Source organism: Oryctolagus cuniculus, chromosome 16 (assembly GCF_051225735.1).
Source record: "Oryctolagus cuniculus isolate XC-2025 breed Fujian yellow rabbit chromosome 16, ASM5122573v1, whole genome shotgun sequence".
Lineage (NCBI taxonomy): Eukaryota > Metazoa > Chordata > Mammalia > Lagomorpha > Leporidae > Oryctolagus > Oryctolagus cuniculus.
Window position 1 is genome coordinate 76,885,648 of NC_142882.1, and position 19,650 is coordinate 76,905,297.

General features: G+C 42.5%; 1 protein-coding gene across 4 annotated transcripts in view; it reads right to left on the reverse strand.

Moving 5' to 3' along the window:
- The window catches only part of DYNC1I1 (dynein cytoplasmic 1 intermediate chain 1), a 330,192-nt gene that overhangs the window by 298,603 nt on the left and 11,939 nt on the right, over nt 1–19,650 (reverse strand). For all 4 annotated transcript variants that reach the window (XM_051852963.3, XM_051852961.3, XM_051852964.3 and 1 more), the window contains exon 2: nt 771–887. In XM_051852963.3, coding sequence (XP_051708923.1) covers nt 771–878 — 108 coding nt within the window. In that variant the 5' untranslated portion in view covers nt 879–887. The remainder of the gene's footprint in view (nt 1–770; nt 888–19,650) is intronic.

Below are 19,650 nucleotides of genomic sequence, written 5' to 3' on the forward strand. Positions count from 1 at the left end.
TGACTTCTGGGGATATGGAAGCCAGCAGGAGCAAAGCCTTACTTCCAAGAGCTTGCCTCTGCAGGTTCCGGCAGCCCCCAGCCCCCGTGTGATGATCACGGTTGATTCCTGGCCTTGCTATGCGATGGACATTGCTGCCAGAAGGACCCTGCGGCTTGTTGCAGGTAGAAAAAGACAAGCCAATGGCCTTTTCTGAGTTACAGCTCCTCGAGTGATTTCAGCTTGAAATAGTCAAGACACCAATTCAGCATATTCTGGGATGCACAACCTTATCTCCTTCAGAACATGGAAATAAACTGGCAGCATTTTCCATATCTCACCTAAAATGTTGCAGCTTTTCTTAAAACTAACGTTAAGTACTAGTGTTAAGTACTCACCAGAGCCTAGCTGCTGCTGAGTGCTATACACGATTAACTGTCAATCTTCACAACTCCCCCAAGAAACACGTTATTGTTCCCATGATGAAGTACAGGAAGCCAAGGCACAGGCAGGTTCAGAAACGTCGAATGTCTAACAGTAAAGAGGTCAAAGTTCTTTCAAGTCTGGGGTGAAGCTGGTGTCTGGAGACCCCTGAAGCAAGTGCTGCAGACCATGCTGGGGGTGCCTGCCTGGCCCCCGCACTGCAATGACCTCATTGTTCTGAGATGTGGCTATACACTCCTGTGTTCAGATATCATAAATGGTTCATGCAGGGGGCTCTGTGTAGTCGTTACAGTACCAGCCCCTCATACCCAAGGATTTTTCTTTTCCCCTTAACCTCTAGTACTCACCTCCTTCTTTTTCCTTTCCTCTTCCTTACGTTTCTTCTCTTCTCTAATCTGTGCTAAGCGCTGCTTTTTGCGTTCCAGTTCAGCTTTCAAGTCACTTTTGTCAGACATGGTGGTTTCCTTGGAGAAAAAGAGAAAAAAGGCATATATATATATATATATGATTATCCTTTCTGTACTATCATTGTGAAAAGCATCCAAAAGGAAATGCAGCTTGAAAATATAGCTTTCTGATAATAATTGGCTGTACTATTTGGCCAATGTCAAAAAAATTAAGTTAGATCTGAAGTGAGTCTGTATAAAACTTGGATCATTATCTACAGAAATATCTGGGAGCCGACACTGGACGTGGTAGTTCAGACACCGCATGAGAGTCTCACTTCCCAGATCACAACATCTGGGTTGCAGTCCTGCCTCCACTTCTACCCAGCTTCCTGGGAGGCAGCAGGCGTTGGCTCAAGTCCCTTAGTGTCTGCCACCCACATGGGAGATCTAGATTGTATTTTGAGCTTCTGCCTTTGGCCTGACCAGCCGTACTTGTTGCAAGCACTTGTGGGGAGAGAACCAATGTATAGAAGATCTCCCTTTGTCTGCCTTTCAAAGAAATGAAAATAAATAAATAATTTTTAAAATTTTTCAAAAGGAAGACAATATTATCATCTAGTCCAAAGGAGAACAGCAATTTAGTTTTGAGTAAGTAGTACATTTCCTGTACAAGTTTCTTAACAAACAAAATCATAAATAAGAGAATGGAAGAGGCATCATGACTTCCAATTTAGATGATAATGGAGCAAGAGAAATTCATGCCCTCACTGAGAAAAGAAAATAGGCTGTCACAAACCCCAAGGGCCGTGCCCTGCGCAAATATCTGTGGACTCAATAAACATTCCTCTGCTGAGCTGGGTACATGGAAATTTCATTTTGCCTAACATTATATGCATCAGCAAAGACAGCCACTGAAGACTTACATGTTAATCTTCTTTTTCTGCAAAACTCCTCCAGAACTGTCACAATTAATTTCATCTCCAATACAACCCGACTTCTATGCAACTTACATTTGCATACTGAAAGCAGTATTACTTATTTGGGTCAAAGTAAAGGGTGTTTAGAAACACATGAAAGGGGAGATAATACAGTGGCAAGTTGTTGGGAAAATATATCCAAATGAGATTGAATCTAACATTAATTGTGATGATAATGCTGTTATTGATGGTGCCAGAAACATTTTCAAACACAAAAAGCTTGCAAAAGGCTCTTGCCAATCATTATTTATTGGCTCCTTTCATGTCCCAACTGGAAACTCTAAGACATGAAGAACATGTCCCAAATTCCTAAAATAAAGGGACAAAAGCAACAACTAATCACAAGTGTCATAAGTATTCATTTGCATACTATTTATATGCAACTATGATAAATGTCCAATATATTCCTAAGTAGATGACATTAATGAAAGGCAAATATTTTCCAATAGACAACAATGAACAATCCACAAACTTCTTATCATTGTCCTTAGACAAACCTGCAACCACTCTAACATTTTCAGACAAATACAGTCAAGAAATATACTGAAGGCCAGCGCCGTGGCTCACTTGGTTAATCCTCCGCCTGCGGCGCTGGCATCCCATATGGGTGCTGGGTTCTAGTCTCGGTTGCTCCTCTTCCAGTCCAGCTCTCTGCTGTGGCCCAGGAAGGCAGTGGAGGATGGCCCAAGTGCTTGGGCCCTGCACCCGCATGGGAGACCAGGAAGAGGCACCTGGCTCCTGGCTTCGGATCGGCACAGTGCCGGCCGTAACGGCCAATTTGGGAGTGAACCAATGGAAGGATGACCTTTCTCTCTGTCTCTCTCTCACTGTCTATAATTCTGTCAAATAAATTTTTAAAAAAAGTATACTGAGTTCCTACTGTGCACATCCTACTCATAGTGTGATGGAAAAGACTCAGGAAATAATAATAATAAGGGTAGTGATTCTTCCCAACCATTCATGGTCATACCTGTCTTATTTTTCAACAAAATTTTCCTGAATATTTAATCTGTGCTGCGTATTTGACAAGGTATAGGGATATGAATGAAGATAAGCAAAATCAAATTCTTTCTTTCAAAGAAAGTGTAACTCATGTGGACATGTGGCTTGGCTGAAGATATTTTCTGAGATATTAGCTTATTGATTATCCAGTAGCATTCCATTTAAATTAATCACCATACTTCATCACGATAATTCAAGTAGACCATTGTTATTATTAATCTTTTATTCTATAATTAAGATAAAGTGGGCTCAGCAAAACCTGAGACTGCTTAGCCAGTATGTGACGTAATCTAAATTCAAGCTTGCCAATGCTCAGATCTGATCTACTGACACTTGGAATCGCCAATGTACAAGTTCAGAGGGAATGCAGAGAAAATAATAAAGATCTGGCAGAGTAGGCCAGAGCAATCAATCATCAGGAACAGGTGGAGTTTGAACTGGACATTGAACAATGTCATGAACTAGAAAAGGAAGGGAAGATTTGAATGTGCAAAGGGAAGAGGAAGTTGGAATCAGTAGGTTGAGTGCAACAGATGTGAATGAAACTGTCAAGAAATAGAAGCTTTATGGGAAACAATGGTGTGTGGAGGACATCTGCCTGAAAAGACAAAACAGAGTTTTTCTGGATGCAATGGGTAATGGGCAATCATATGTTTTAAAAAGGAAAGTGACAAAATAAAAATGAAATTTGTCTAGACAATTCTTAGTCCTGCTTGCATAACATGTAAGAATAGATACTAGACATTAGACAAACTTCTGGGAAATGTGTGACAACATCTATCTGAATCAACTGTGCCTGCACTGGGCTGGGAGTTGACTACAGAATGTAGAGCACGTAGCTTCGAGGGAGCATAGCCAAGAAGGGGGACATGATTTCTGGTAGTTTTCAGATAAGGAAGAAAAGAGGACAACTCAGCCACAGTTTAACTTTGATAGAGCAGAGGATGGCAATGAAACCCAGAACAGAAGGAAAAGGAGGGAATGATGAAAAAACTTCCAATGTGTCATAACTTGGGTATCAAGGAGTCTTTTGGGCAAAATGCATGGATACAATACTACAGACATGATCATAGAGACTAGATAGGAACTGGAGCTGTGGAATGGAGTTTGGAGCCACCTACTTATGAAGAACTATTTAAATTTGGGTCACAAAGTCAAATTTCTATGAAGCCAGGTAGACGGCAAAATAAAGCAGGGTAATGTCTGAGCCAGGCAGGCAGGAAGCGCCTTCCCAAGCAGACAGCTCTACCCAACTACAACGCAGGGTCCACATGAAGGCACATGGACTTGAGGGGTTAGATCCCCTCATTTTCTTTTGTTAAGAGAATCTATGGGATTAGCAAAAGTGAAGTGTATCACTAAGATTCTGATTGCCAGTGACTGTCAACACCAATAGGTAAAATTCCTACCAGGAGAAATGTAAAATTTAGTTCTGGCTGGCATCTGAGAAGTTACATGCACTCTTACCCAATGGGTGCCAATCTAACTGATGTGTTTGACATTTTTTCTGCTGTTGAAAATGGAATGTACAATCATGAAAATCATTGCTAAATCAATAATAGTGTCATCCTAAGGGAAAAGCAGACAGAGAAACCTTCTTAAAAAACTCAGCTCTCCCTCTCCTTCACATTTCCCCCATTTATCAAGTGTCTGGCACAACTTCATATAGATTATTGTCATTAAGGAGCAAACCATTCTGTAGGGTCATCTTGAATGAGTTGTGATTTTCTCAATCACGAGGGGAAGTAAGGTATATTTTTAGTACATTTCTAGAAAACGGAAAGGCTTTTTACAATTGGTAAATGTGTCTGACAATGTTGATAATTTAAGTTGGTGTATCTTGCCATAGAGCCAATATTTTAAAAATAAGGAACAAAAACACTGAGGTAACTTTAGAAAAGGATTATATTAACCACTGAGGTTTTAAATAATACCACTCACTCTGTAAATGCAGTAGAACTGCAGTGTTAAAAGACACAGCAATAGAGTGCCTTCCACTTATTGATTTTCAGGTCCATTCCAAAACAGTAGCTAAGCATCAACCAATGGGAGAATGAGAGGTCTCAAGAGAATGTCTCATAAAGGGTATGGCAAGTACACATCATTACAAATGAGTGATTCTTTACACATAGTGAAATGGCTTAACTAGTGGCATTAAACACAATGTCAGCACTGAACTCCAGTCATTCCCCAGGGGTGTGCCAGTCTGACCCACTAACCCCCCCAACACATTGAGCAAAGCAAATGGAGAAGCAAAGCACAAGGTAGATGAGGTTGCACGAGTTCTAGAGATCCTGGTGGTTAATGCAGGGCACTGCAAAGGCAAACCTGATGCTCTAAGTCTGAGAAAGTAAGAGGCAGAGCACCCTGCTGCGTAATTATTGCTCCCTTACTCCATACATATAAAAGGCAAGGGGTCAGCAAAATAAACCAAATCCACTCTGGCTCCTCCCTGTCTGATCATCCACGTGTTCTCCCATCCACCAGCTGCTTGCTGACACTGACAGCTCAGTCTCAGCCCCAGCTACATCCGCTGATGCCTTTTTGGGCTGCCTGGCAGGCAGCCCTCCGAGTAGAGCCCCATATTCTGAACCTTGTCCATTGGCATCTTCTTTGCCACACTCTTTCAATCCATCTTCACTGCCAAATCCATGCTTGTTATCCCCCTCCAATCCCCATGTCTTGGCTCTTGTTCTCCTGCAATCTCTCCAGCTTTGCTACCACTGAACACAACCCCAGCTTACCCCATGTTGTCTTCCCAACACATTGCATTCCCTCCCCAAGGAGAAATCTCAAAACTCCAATCAGCCACTCCACTTAGCTAACATTCCATCCACCTATCCCCAGCACCTGTACTCATTTTCCAGTTTCAAATCCCTGCCCCTGCCTTTCCCTGTGTTCGGGGTTTGCCTTCATTTTCTGCGTAGGGTTTCAACACACGTAGTTCCCTTCAGCTTCCCAAAGACCCCTACCTTGTTGACTTTGGCCTCAGCTCATCTATGATTTCAGTAAACTGCCATCCTTTTGATCCAAATAAGTCAGTCAATATAAGGAAAGTACTTACAGTTGTGTCTGGCAAATATTAAAGACTCAAGAAAACTTATTTTTCCCGTTACTCCTTCTTCTCTTCTCCCTCCTCCTCTTTTTCTATTGCTACTATTAGTTTACCACACCACCAGTCCCACCCTAGTTCAGTAACCAAGTCATCACTCGGAGTTCACTGCCATCATTTAGAAGGTGTAACTGCAGCAATTACATGAGATGTATAGAATGCTCCAGGCTTCACAGCTCTGTGTTCAGAGTGAGGAGACCCAATTGGAGCTCTCAGAGTCCTGAAGGCATTTTAGAGAGAAAAAAAAAAATGCTTCTAGATTTAAACGGGCTAGACAGGATGGAAGGCATGCGAATTTAATAACAGTCAAATTATATAAATTCATTCATAATAGTCAAGTGATATTAATTCAATCATAGTATAATACTCAAATTCTATAAATTCACTGAATTTAATAATAGCAAATTCCTCTCCACTTATCTACTGAACACAGGAATTACCCATAAGGCTGTACTCAGGCAGCCGCCCCAACCTCACCTACTTTCTCCAGGATGGGTGCTAAATGGAGACAAAGCTTCTTCCCTGGTTAAGAAGTCAGTTACAGGGAGCCAGGCTCCTGCTCTTCCATTTTAGAAATGGCTCCTGCTCCTAAGTCCCATAAAGCAAAAACTGGGGAATGGAGGAAAGGCAGGCAACATGCGACAAAACTGTGGACAACCAGGAGGGGGAAGCAAAAGTCAATTTCACATCTTCCCTTGTGCCTCCGGAGTCTCCCTTGCATCTCACAACCACGTTTCTCATGTCCACACATACCTAGACAGAAAGGAAAATTTTCCTTTTTTAACTCAACAATGAGGTGTCACCTTGGCATGGTATGGTTGGGTTTTGTTGAGAACCAAGTGACAGTGGACAAGGAAGGTTTTAGCTCTATTTACACAGCTGCCGAGTAACAGTACCTCCCCAGGCTTAACTTTTGAACAATATAGACTTCTATTTCCTTTTCAGTTGTCGCTGAGTTGGCAGAAGCTTGAGATTCCATTCTAATGCTGGCATATGCAAATGTATTTTTAAGCTTAAAGTCAGAATCCTCAGAGGTTTAAATCATTGCCCGGCTGTTGCCAGACTCCTTGGAAAAAAAAAAAAAAAAAACACCTAGGAAGAATTCTCTTTTCCTGCCTGAAAATAATCGCCCCTGTCGGTTCTTCAACATCAGCCATTGAACTTGCCATCTACCACAAGGTACGTGTAAAGAATTGATCTTTCACGGCCCGATTTCACCCGTCTGTTTCGCACAAAATACAGCTGCTGCCTTCCACTTGGTTGGGAAGACAAGGGGTGAGATGATCCATAACTGTCGGCCCATTTTGACTGCCGCATCTCGCAGTCACTACAAGGAGGGTTATAAAAGTCTCAGGAGCCAGTTGGCTGGTAAAGGACACATGAGAGTCAGCTGCTAAATTTTTACAGCCCTCAGTATACTTTGAAAACAAAATTATCAACACACTCTGTCTCACAGTAGGGTGACGCCCAGCCTTGTTCTATTTACACTGTAAATAAGAGCAATTCTCAAACATTTTGGCCTTAGCACTCTTTATACTTCTAAAAACTACTGTGACCTCAAAGAGTCTTTGCCCATATAGGTTATATCTCTTAACATTGGTCATGTCAAAATGGAAACAGAATTAGGTTTCTTTTAATAAGTAATTTTAAGCAAACATTTCTATTTTGCATAAAATGTTTATGGAAAAAATAACCATATCTTCCAAGACAAAAAAATTAAGAAGAGTATAATTCTTTTACATTTCCACATCTTTTTAATATCTAGTTTAACAGAAATCAATTGGATCCTCATAGCTGCTTGAGCATTCAATCTGCTTTGATATGCTATTTTAGCTGAAGTATGTGAAGAAAATCTGGCCTCACACAAATATGTAATCTAAAAAAGAGGAGTATTTTAATTGCCTCTTCAGATAATTATGGGTATTCCTCAATTTTAAGCCAAAAGTCAATGAATAGCAGCTTCTTCAAGGTCAGTTGCTCCATGAATATGAAACCACATCAATCAATAAACCTTTTGTACTCCACAACATTAAAAATTCATTGATCTACCTTGAACTGTGACTCTTTTATCCATGGGTCATTTTATAATGTCATGTGTTGGTTATTTTTAAAATACCAAAAATTGGAAAATACTGAATTATGTACCCTTACAAAAAGGTTGACAGATCTCATTATATAAGTTTCGAAAATCAAATATGATAATATCACTATCAATCCCTTCTGAAAAAAACCCATAGGTATTATAATGCTGCCAAGCTCATAGGGGCAAATATACACAGCCCAAAATTTTAATTTTTGCTTGAAAGTTCAAATGTCATCATTACTAACAAATAACGTCAGTTGTATTCTTGAAATGACAAGCTCGTGCCATTGGCTTTTCAGAATATGTCTGCCAAATACTGAAATCTGTCAGCTGTTCTTTCAAGCAAAAAAAAAAAAAAGTTTCAGAGAAGGAAGACAGTTGAGCTTGCAATTGAAACTGCTGCTCAATGCTTTTACTGCGGATACCCAGTGAACCATGTAGCAGAAGTGCCTCATGCTTTTCACACATACGTACTCTTCTGTAGGACATATACTTGAGGGTAGATATTTAACATAACTAATCATTGTTTCTGTGTCATGCAGGAAATTTTTAGGTAAAACTGGGTTATTTATTTAAAGTGTGGCAGTGTAGCAATGAAGTCTGGTGCCACTGCTTCCATCTACACTAACATACATGATTTACCCATGACTTATTTTATACCATCACTGCAAATGTTAACACAGGGGAGATGGACAGGTAGCATTTGAGTATCATTAAGAAAACAGTTTTGACCTTACAGATCCCGAATGTGTCTTGGGGTCCCCAAATTGCATTTGGACTTCACCTATTTCTAATAAGATAGAGCTGATTCAGAGACATTTACTTCTCAAAATTTTGTTAGGTGTTGACATAAGTCACCAAAACAGGGAGTTTGAGTTCTTTCTCTTGAGGAAACGAAAAAGTAAAAGACACAGCAGTAAACTCATGGAGCAGAGAAAATTCAAGCTACATTCAAGAATCAGAAAAATAAAATGATTTAGGACTACAAGGAAGATCCATATAACATATGGAAAACCGGGATTAGGGAAAAAAGTGAGGCCTGAAAAAAAGCCCCAACAAACTATGTGTGAAAGATTTCTCACCTGCAGAGCCAGGCAACAAGGGAGGAACATAAATCAAGAGACTAGCTCTCACTCCCCTTCTCACCTGACCCCAAACAGATACACACAGGTTATAAAGTGAACTAAGACAGTTGTTATAAACTGTAGGATTCTTTGTGTGAAAATCTCTTATTCTCTGGTCCTTTGAGGTTTTCTTACACTGTCTCAGTAATTACAATAATACATGTTCATTTCAGAACAAGTATATAATCTGGCACCAGCAAATAAGGAGAATAAGATGCCAAGCAGGCAACCATCAAGTGGAAGACTCATTAATCAAACACCAGATCTTCTTATTCCTGAATACTTTTATCAAATAATGCTTTCCTTAAATGTTCACTTATTCAAGATTTTATTCATTTTAATCCAAAGAAAGCTGTTAAACAAAAGGCCTTTAAGGTGGATCCTGATCAGGCTACTTCCAAGCTAAGCATGCTATCACTCTCCATCACCACCTGGTGGCTGAACATGTAAATTGCATGGGAGAGCAGCCCTTCCCCACATCACCAAAGGGATACTGGGTAGTCCTAAGCATCGCAAGAGTTCATCTACGTAGAGAGGATCTATTTCTATCAGTAGAGAGCTCCTGTTGGAAGCAAAACTATCCCAATACTTAACCCAAGATTTTAAGCATCTACGTTGATTTTTCTAGGCCCTCTCTTTATTCATGACAAGGACGTTCTTAGCTAGGAAATCAGACAGTATTTCTAAAATCGAGCCTTTCATGTCAGTCTCGTGGGATTTGTGAGATACACATAAAATCGTTTTGTCTGCATGTTGTCTCTAGGCCTACTTCTACTGCTTCATGATTCCAAGCTGCCCAAATTGTACTGCTTATGCTGCAACTTGAGTGTGGGCAATTGGACCACATTAAACAGTAGAGAGTCTCAAGCATTTAGCTTAGAGGCCTGTTGTGCTAGAGAGAAAAATCAACCCATAGGGTATCTGCCCTTCATCAAGTGAACAGCGTGGAGATGAGAGCCCTTAAATCTTAGAGGACTCAAAAGCCATTGTCATCGTTGCCAAAAAGTTCTGAACATTTTTGTCTTATTTCTGACCCCTACAGTGCAGTCCACTAATTTACAGTTTCAACAGTCTTCTTTGTGGAAAAGGAATTGCTCCCCAATTAAGAGCCATCAGTCATTCAGGCCTTGGAGTATCTTCCCTAAGGAAGCACTCAGATGGTATCAAGAGTCCTTGGGAAATCAGAATTTCAAATAGAGTCCTTGAAAGAGTTATAAAACTAAAGAGGGAATAATTTGAACAACTAGAGGGCAGTATTTTGGAATTGGGTCTCTAAGAATTAGGGCAGAAGAAGAACAAAAACATAGAGACAGAAGGAAGGAGCCAGGAGCCCACTGGGCAATATCACAAGGAAAAACACAGTGAAGAAGGATGTGAGACCTTGCCAAAGGATCTTTCGGAAACGTAGAACCTTTGGATGAAGTGTATGGGAAAGATGGGACCTCTACCCAGGCCAGTTATCAGGCAGGGAAGTCAAACAAAGAAGGCTACACTATATTTTATATAACAGGAAATTATGGGTGTGCTCCTATAGGTTCCAAAGCATAGGAGAGGGAGTGGAAAGGACCTTGTCAATCTACATGGACACTCAAGGAGCACTCACTTGCTTCACTCACTACTCACCAGCCCTAAACACAAATTCTTACAGATCCCATGGCTTTTAGTAGGGCTCAATTAAGAATATTTCAGTCAATTACAGCATGCCTGATTTGCACAACATGCAAAACTATTCACAACTTCTGCTTGTCGTGAATAAGACAGCCCTTCCTAGTGGCAATAAACGACCCTAACTGCTCCTGCCCCTCAGAGGTGCCCCACCCTGCTGCTGAAGGACATCTCAGACACAGAGGCGTCCTCTTCTATTTGCTCCTTCCTAGAGTTCCCAGCTGCCTCCCTTCCAGGTGGTGGCACCGTGCTGCTGTCTCTGCACCTCCTCATGCAACCCTCTGCAAGCACTGCCTGCCGAAGTCTTCTACTGTGCTGGCTGGCCATCTCCTGAGTCTGGGCTCTCCTTGATCAGCCCCTAAATCCTCAAACTCGCCACACTTCACAGTCCCTCAGCAACCCTCCCAATCTGACCACCTAGTGTTTCCCGACCTGCCGTCTCCTACTCTTGTCCGCTTGCCTTGCTCAGTGCCAGTCTTCATCATTGCCCCACTGACAACTGCAATACTCTCCTAATTATCTTCCTCTCTCCATGCTGAACTTGCTCCCTGCTGACACAGCTTCTACTCCATGCAGGATGATCTTCTGTCACTCAAATCTGACGATATACATCGATGACTCCCTTTTAGTTACAACCTGTGTCCAACTCCTTAACGGCACGTAACATGCTAACTCCCAATTATCTATCCGTATATCCCTACTCCCTGGCTCTCCTTTTATTGGCACACTCTAAGCAGTCTCCTGTCTTTGTACTTTTGCAATTTCAGAAATGCTCTTCCTGCATTCATTATGCAATGACTCCAATTCATCTGTTCATCTTAGCTCAATCGCACCCCCTCCAGAAGGCTTCCTAGGGCAGCAGTACAGAGGAAGAAAAATACCTTTTCCTTCTACTCATGTTTATTGACTGGGATTCTTGCACAAAAGGTGGATTAGGGAGAAAACATCAGACAAATGTATTTAATATAAATTTTATCAGGCATGTGAACCTGCATAAGGAAATGAAGAAACAAGTCAACCTGAGTGTTTTCACAGTAGACGGGATGAACAATGAAGAATTACGGGAAAATCCAACAGGACAGAAAGGTTATAGTAAGAGGAGCAAGGTAGGGGAAACTCAGCAGGGCCTGATTGTCCAGATTTCTCTTTGTACCCCTACATCTTCAGAGATAAGGATGCCAGTTTTCTGTGGGAACAGGGAGGGCACTGTCACCTCTTGCACCCTGACCTGCTTCAGAGAAGGGTCCATATCTATAGATGCTATTTCCCAACTCCTTCAACTTAAAGTATTCCATATGCCAAAGTGCTATGTTTTGGTGTAGGATGTCCTAAACCCCATGATAAGCCTGGGCCCAGCACCTCGCTAGTGTTCCCACAGTGCCCTGTGCCTGGTCCTCCTGGAACATGCACCCCGATGCCTGGCACATTCTGATTGTGTGCTTTTCTCCTCCTGTTAAACCTGAAGCTCCTAAGGCAACATCCGCATTTCATTTACTTCGCACCTCTAGGAGTTAGCAGTGAGTACTCAGCAAATGTCTCTTGAACAAATCATTTGATAGAAATGTGAAATTTTCCCCATTTTTACTAAAATTTTGGGTATTTCCTAGTGGGTTAGTGCACTATGCTTACAAAAGACCAAAGTGAGAGAACGTCTTTATCGCGCGGCAAAGCATTATTCCCATGATGATGGGAAAATTCATTACACTGTCTTTGACTATATCACTAACACAGTGCATCCCTTGACATAATTTTTCCTGCCTTGTTTACCTTTTTAATTTTATTTCTGACTCCAAAAGAATCATTTAGCCAAATCCATTCAAGTTATAATGGCCTGTTTCAAATAACAAACTCGGCAGTCTAGAATGTATTGCCCCAAATGCTTTGAGGATAAATTATCACACTGCTAGTTAGACTTTCTCTTTAAAATGCATATGAAAATGGCCGGCGCCGCGGCTCACTAGGCTAATCCTCCGCCTTGCGGCGCCGGCACACCAGGTTCTGGTCCCGGTCGGGGCGCCGGATTCTGTCCCGGTTGCCCCGCTTCCAGGCCAGCCCTCTGCTGTGGCCAGGGAGTGCAGTGGAGGATGGCCCAGGTGCTTGGGCCCTGCACCCCATGGGAGACCAGGAAAAGCACCTGGCTCCTGGCTCCTGCCATCGGATCAGCGCGGTGCACAGGCCGCAGCGCGCCGGCCGCGGCGGCCATTGGAGGGTGAACCAACGGCAAAGGAAGACCTTTCTCTCTGTCTCTCTCTCACTGTCCACTCTGTCAAAAAAAATGCATATGAAAATAATATGTGCTTTACAAATGAGCCACTTACTGTACTTGAAACTGTTTTCTCTGAGTTGCTAAGATGCTAAATGAACACATCTAAAAATAAATGACTCAGGTGATAAGGAAGACTGACCTATGAAATAACTGATAGCAAGCAAATCCTTTGTCACAACTAGCTGTAGCTTTGCTTCTTACTCCTTGGCCTGCTGTCCTTCTAAAGGGGTGAGATTTTCTTTCTGTGCAATGAAAAAATGCATGTTAACTGTTACATGAAGACAGCCCAGCACCAGTTAGCTGGCCTGCCTACAGTGGATCCTTGTTCCTGATAAGGGATGCAAATTCAAAACATCTAGACACTGTTGCAATTCACAAGTGAGAACAAAAATTAAACTATCATAATAAAGGAAATCAAGTCAAGATCTATTAATAAAAATAAAAGAATGGAGGGTGCCATGGCTCACGAGGCTAATCCTCCGCCTGCAGCGCCAGCACCCAGGGTTCTAGTCCCAGTTGGGGCACCAGATTTTGTCCCGGTTGCCCCTCTTCCAGTCCAGTTCTCTGCTGTGGCCCGGGAGTGCAGTGGAGGATGGCCCAAGTGCTTGGGCCCTGCACCCCATGGGAGACCAGCAGAAGCACCTGGCTCCTGCCTTTGGATTGGCGCAGTGCGCCGGCCATAGCGGCCATCTGGGGGGTGAACCAACGGAAGGAAGACCTTTGTCTCTGTCTCTCTCTCACTGTCTAACTTTGCCTGTCAAAAAATAAATAAAAGAATGAATAATTTTAATGCATAGACAAGAAAGTGAAAATGGATATTCCCAATGTAAGTCAGCAGCACACATGTTCACCAAAGGTCAATTTATCTTAGTCTTCTAAAAATATAAGTTGGAACAGGTGTTTGGCCTCGTGGTTAAGAACTAGTTAAGATACATCCTGTACCGCAGTGCCTGGGTTTGACCCCCCCGCTCTGGCTCCCTATTCAAGCTTCCTGCAGGTGCAGACTCTGGGAGGCAGCAAACGTGGGCTCAAGTGGTTGAGTCGTTGCCACTCACATGGGAGACCTGGTAGGGAGGTTCTGTCCCAGAATGGCCAGTGCAAGCTCATCTCTAATTGTTTAAATCTACAAGAAAATGTAAGTGAGAAAAAAAGTCCAAGAATACTCCAAGACTCAAGCACACCGAGGTAGAGTAAGAATTAACCCACTTTTCCAACCCCGCGGATAAGCCCATGAGATTTCAAAAAATCAGTACCTCCAGAGAGGAAGCACTATGGCATACTTCCCAATCACTCTGTCAGCACAAGTGCTGAATGCACTCTAGGATTTCGGGATTTGTTATTTGTCCCATCAGCACAACCTTTATATTCCTTTTAGAAAGCAAATACCCATCTGAAAAGTTTGGCTATCATTTCACTGGTCTGGCCCAACACACATGAATGAATATCTCAGTGGGACGAAGCAGCATTCACAACAGATTCCTAAGCCAGGCCTTAAAGGCTTAGACTTCTGATACTATGTGTTTTTTTTTTTTTAATTCAAGACTTTTTAAAAAAAAAATATATAGCTACAGTCAGTTTCAACCATCTGTCTCTTTGAGTGAAAATAGGATGCTGGCTTGTATATACTAGCTTTTAAAGAAAACCGATTTTGGCAGCAGGAATTAAAGTGGAAGAAAAATTATATCAAAATTTTCAAGATTACGTTAAGGAGTAACAAAATATCCAAAGCAAGTAGTAATTTCCATGAGGACAACTATATCCTTTCCAGGCTTGTAGGCTACCTCCATTGTCGATTAACTCCCCCACCCCTTTTTTTTTAAGATTTATTTATTTGAAGGCAGAGTTACAGACAGGCAGAGAGGGAGAAGTCTTACATCCGATGGTTCACTCCCCAAATGGCTGCAAAGACCAGAGCTGAGCCAATCTGAAGCCAGGAGCCAAGAACTTCTTCATGGCCTCCCACTCAGGTGCAGGGGCTCAAGGACTTGGGCCATCTTCTACTGCTTTTCCAGGCCATAGCAGAGAGCTGGATCGGAAGTGAAGCAGCCAGGACTGAACCGACTCCCACATGGGATGCCGGCACTGTAGATGGTAGCTTTACCTGCCATGCCACTTATGCTGCTATGCCGTAGACTACCCTTTGATTGAATATCATTGCAATTAGATTTTTCCCACTCAATTACAGCATTGCAAGGCATCAGGCTAGAGGCACAAAAGTAATTTCTCCAACTTGAGAGGCAATATCATGGTCAGTGGGAGATATTGTTAGTAAAGTCCTCTGCAAGAATTTGGAAATAATAGAAACATGGCATGGTCACTTTCTTAGAGTTAAACTAGATCTTATCTTAAAAGGTAGGACATCAGGGCTGGCCCACTGGCATAGTATATTAAGCCTCCACCTATAGTACCAGCACACCTTATGGGCACCAGTTCAGGGCCAACTGCTCTACTTCTAATCTAGCCTCTGCTAATGGCCTGGGAAAGCAGCCGAAGCTGGCCCAAGTGCTTGGGTCCCTGTACCCACTTGGGGTACCCAGAAGAAGCTCCTGGGTCCTGGCTTCAGATCAGCGCAGCTCCGGCCGTTGTGGCCATCTGTAGAGTGAACCAGCAGCTGGAAGATCTCACTCTTTGTCTCTCCCTCTCTCTCTAACTCTGCTTCTCAAATAAATAATTAAATAAATCCTTAATAATAATAATAATAATAAAAGGGTAGGACATCTCCTGGGTCAAAACTACAAAAGTGCCAAATGCCATGGAAAACCACCACAAAGCTAGGATTGCCAAAGGCAATGGAAAACCATCATACCCTTTGCAGTAACCAATTACAAAAACTGTTACAATTAAGAGAGAAGAGAGTCTGAAATGACAGGAAGGGGGGACATGAATTCCTCAGGTTTTCTCTAGTGTGTTCAAGGAACAGGACATCTCAAGGAACGGTCAGCATCTTAAGTACCTGGCAGGAGGTCACCCAGCCACCATCGTGACACATCAGGTGTGGCAACTGCTCCGCATCCAACCTTAAACCTTCCCAACTTCAGTCCAAGGCAACAGCAGCCTTCTACTCAGGAAGAAAACCTTGCAGTCGTCTCTTATTCTCTTCCCGTGACACCCAATCTATTAGCCTGTTAGTGGGCTTCTCCTTCCGCACATTTCCAGAAACCACTTCTCACCATCCGCCCTAAACAACCCTATTTATGCCACCACCACATTACTTTTCTGATCTCATCTCATTGGCCCTTGCTGCTCCTCAAACGCATCTCCTGCACTCCTGCCTCAGGGCCTTTGCACCTGTTATTCCCTCTGCCGACTACACATTGTCCCCTTAATACCTGAATGGCTCTCTTCTTCAAGACTTAATTCAAGTTTCATCGGATTGAGGCCGTACTTGATATCCTATTTAAAAAGGCAAACGAATCACACATACAGTGTGCCCTGTGCACCCCAGTGTTGTCCACAGTCTTCTTTCTCTTCATTATGTGTATTATGGCTTAACATTTAAGTATTGTTCATTGTTTGTAACTCCTAGAATTTAAACTCCAAGAAGGGTTTGTCACTGTGGCATAGTAGGTTAAAATCCCAGCCTGAAGCACTGACATCCCATATGGGCACCGGTTCTGCTTCTCTTCTGATCCAGCTCTCTGCTATGGCCTGGGAAAGCAGTAGAAGATGGCCCAAGTCTTTGGGCCCCTGCATCCACGTGGGAGACCTGGAAGAAACTCCTGGCTCCTGGCTTCAGATCGGTGCAGCTCTGGCGGTCGCGGCCATCTGGTGAGTGAACCAGCAGATGGAAGACCTCTCTGTCTCTACCTCTCTCTGTAACTCTTTCAAATAAATAAAATAAATCTTAAAAAAAAAAAAAAACTCCAAGGAAGGCAGAAATTTTGCTCCCATTGTTCACTGATATAATGCCAATACTTAGGGTACTGATTGGCATAGCGATTCATTCAATATTTGTTGAATGAACAAATTTGTCTACAATGTGCCCAAGTGAGTGCCTTCCTCTCATCCCAGAGTTATTCCCTACAAAATGGTCAAAGTGCCATCAATTTTAGGTTTCCCCTAAATCTGCTCCCTCACCGTCTCTTGCAGTGCATCTGATCTGGTCTAGTGTCCTCCATCGAGGTTTTATTGCCACGGCTGCAAAGTGCCTTTATTCCGAGCTCTTTCGAGTTGATTACACAGTGAGCCATGTGTTTGAGTTTCCAGTGCCCATTTCATCTCTGGACTCAGCATCTGGAATCATTCTTAATGACACCAGACTTGTCCCCTCCCAGCCATGCCAAGCTCACTTTTCTAAGACCAATTGCCCAGAAGCCATGTTCTCACAAGAATTCAGGATGTTGACCCATAACGAAGAACAAAGTAATCCAGTGGAAAGTTAGGTTTCTCCTGGCTAGTCAGTAAGTTGAAATTTTATGTCTGAGGTCTGATAGATGGGGATACTCCAAAAAGTTCATGGAAAATGGAATTAAAAAATAAGTTTATTTTGGTGCAAAAGATATTTGAAATCCATGCAGTTTTTTCATAACATATATTTTTTCACAAATTTTTCTGAAGATTTATTTTATTTATTTGAAAGACAGAGTCACAGAGAGAGGTAGAGACAGAGAGAGAGGTCTTCTATCCGATGGTTCACTCCCTAGATGGCCACAATGGCCGGAGCTGTACCGATGCAAAGTCAGGAGCCAGGAGCTTCTTCCAGGTCTCCCACATGAGTGCAGGGGCCCATGGACTTGGACCATCTTCTACTGCTTTCCCAAGCCATATCAGAGAGCTGGATCAGAAGTTAAATAGCCAGGACTAGAACTGGCACCCATATGGGATGCCAGGGCTTTAACCTGCTGCGCCACAGTGCCGGCCCCACAAACTTTTTGAAGACCCTTCGCATAATATGTACTTAATTTGGGTCTTTTTGTGTTTATTTAACACTAACTTGCAAGAGAATTTTAGCTACATAAGAACAATCTGATATCTAGACACTCTATACTGAGATGCAGAGTTAATCTTGCCTCCCCATGTAGCTAACTGCTGGCCTTGATCAGGCCTCTATGTGTGCAGCTGCAACATGTCAGCTGACTGAAGATAAGAATGTTAATGCCCAAATGTGTTGATTGACACGTTCTCAACTTCTGAGCACATAACCACACCTATGTACACCAATAGTCAATGAACCCCAAATTCCTCTGGCAGATCAGAGCATACTGCTTCCCACAGCTCCAGCCCCTGCCTCACCATGACCATTTCTAGGAAGGGAGTGGCAGGCTGAAGTGAAAAAGGGAGGGATCATTTATTTGAATGTAAGGAGGCAGAATACCTTGGGCATCGGAGCAAGGTCTACCATGCATTCATAAAGCAGGGAGAATCACACTAATAAAGCATATGTTTTAATTTGCTAAGAGTCAGAAAGTCCACGTAGTTGACTCCATGGTGCTAAATTTTGTTAATTCAACTGAATGAGTCCTTGCCAAGTCCCTACACAGTGCAAAGGTTTATTCTGGGTACTGAGGGTTTCACACAAATGATCAAGATAGAATGTCTTAACAAACTTGCAGTATGGTAGGGTCTGAGAGCAATGGTAACATTGTAATGGAGCATGGTGCAAGCATATGATAAAAGTAAAACACTCAGTGGTGAGGAGGAGCTTCATGAAGGAGGAGCCACAGAGCCAGACATGGACATGGGGATAGGAGGCGAGTTGCAGGCACATTTCCTGAGGAAGGGCAGTGAGCATGCATGAAAAGACAGAGGCAAGAGACTTCAGCCTGTGTTTGGGGAGGAGCACAGCGCAGTGGGCCTGCAGCATGTTGTGGAACGAAGTCAGAGCGCTGGGGTGCAATGGGGAATGAGCTGGAATGAATGGACGCCACATTCTCAGGCCATCAGTGACCCAGGTCAATTGCTCCCACCTTTTGGTCTTGCCTCACTTCAAAAGAAACTTCTTTATTTCAAACCGTGTATTTCCATGTTAAACTTACCCAATCAATTCCAATGTGCTAATCAATGCAAACAACTGGAATTAACACTTCTCTTAAATATCACACCTTTGCTGTATAGAACAAAAAGGTGAAAAATTAGGTGTTCAAAAATAAATTTCTCAGCATGTGTGATACATTCTCTGCTTAAGATAGACATTCGGGGTGGGAATTCTTTTCCCCAAGTAATTTCTTTGTTTTCTGCTTTTCCTACTGTCATAAGACTAAGATATTTGGAGGTTTCTGGCACATGCCTATTTGTGCAGCTTTTGTATGTAGAGAGGTAGATCAAACTTCAAACATCACTATAGCCTATTAAAAAATTACTGATCCCATGGCTGCATGATGGCATGGCTAGCATGGAATAAAGTTACTGTAATGTTTCTTGTTTGTTTTCAATGGCTGACACACGCTGTTAAACAGTGCTATAGCATTTCCATGGGCTGGCAGGAAGTTAAAGAATGTTTGCTGAATGAACAAATCAGTGAATAAATGCTACAATTTGAACACATGAGAAAGTAGACATAGTCACTTTATTTTTCACCTGTCCCCTTGTTTGCACTTGCCCCAAGTGGATGGCAGGACGTGATCAGAAGGGAGAGTTATAAAAGCCTCTACCTGTTACTCAGAATCAGAG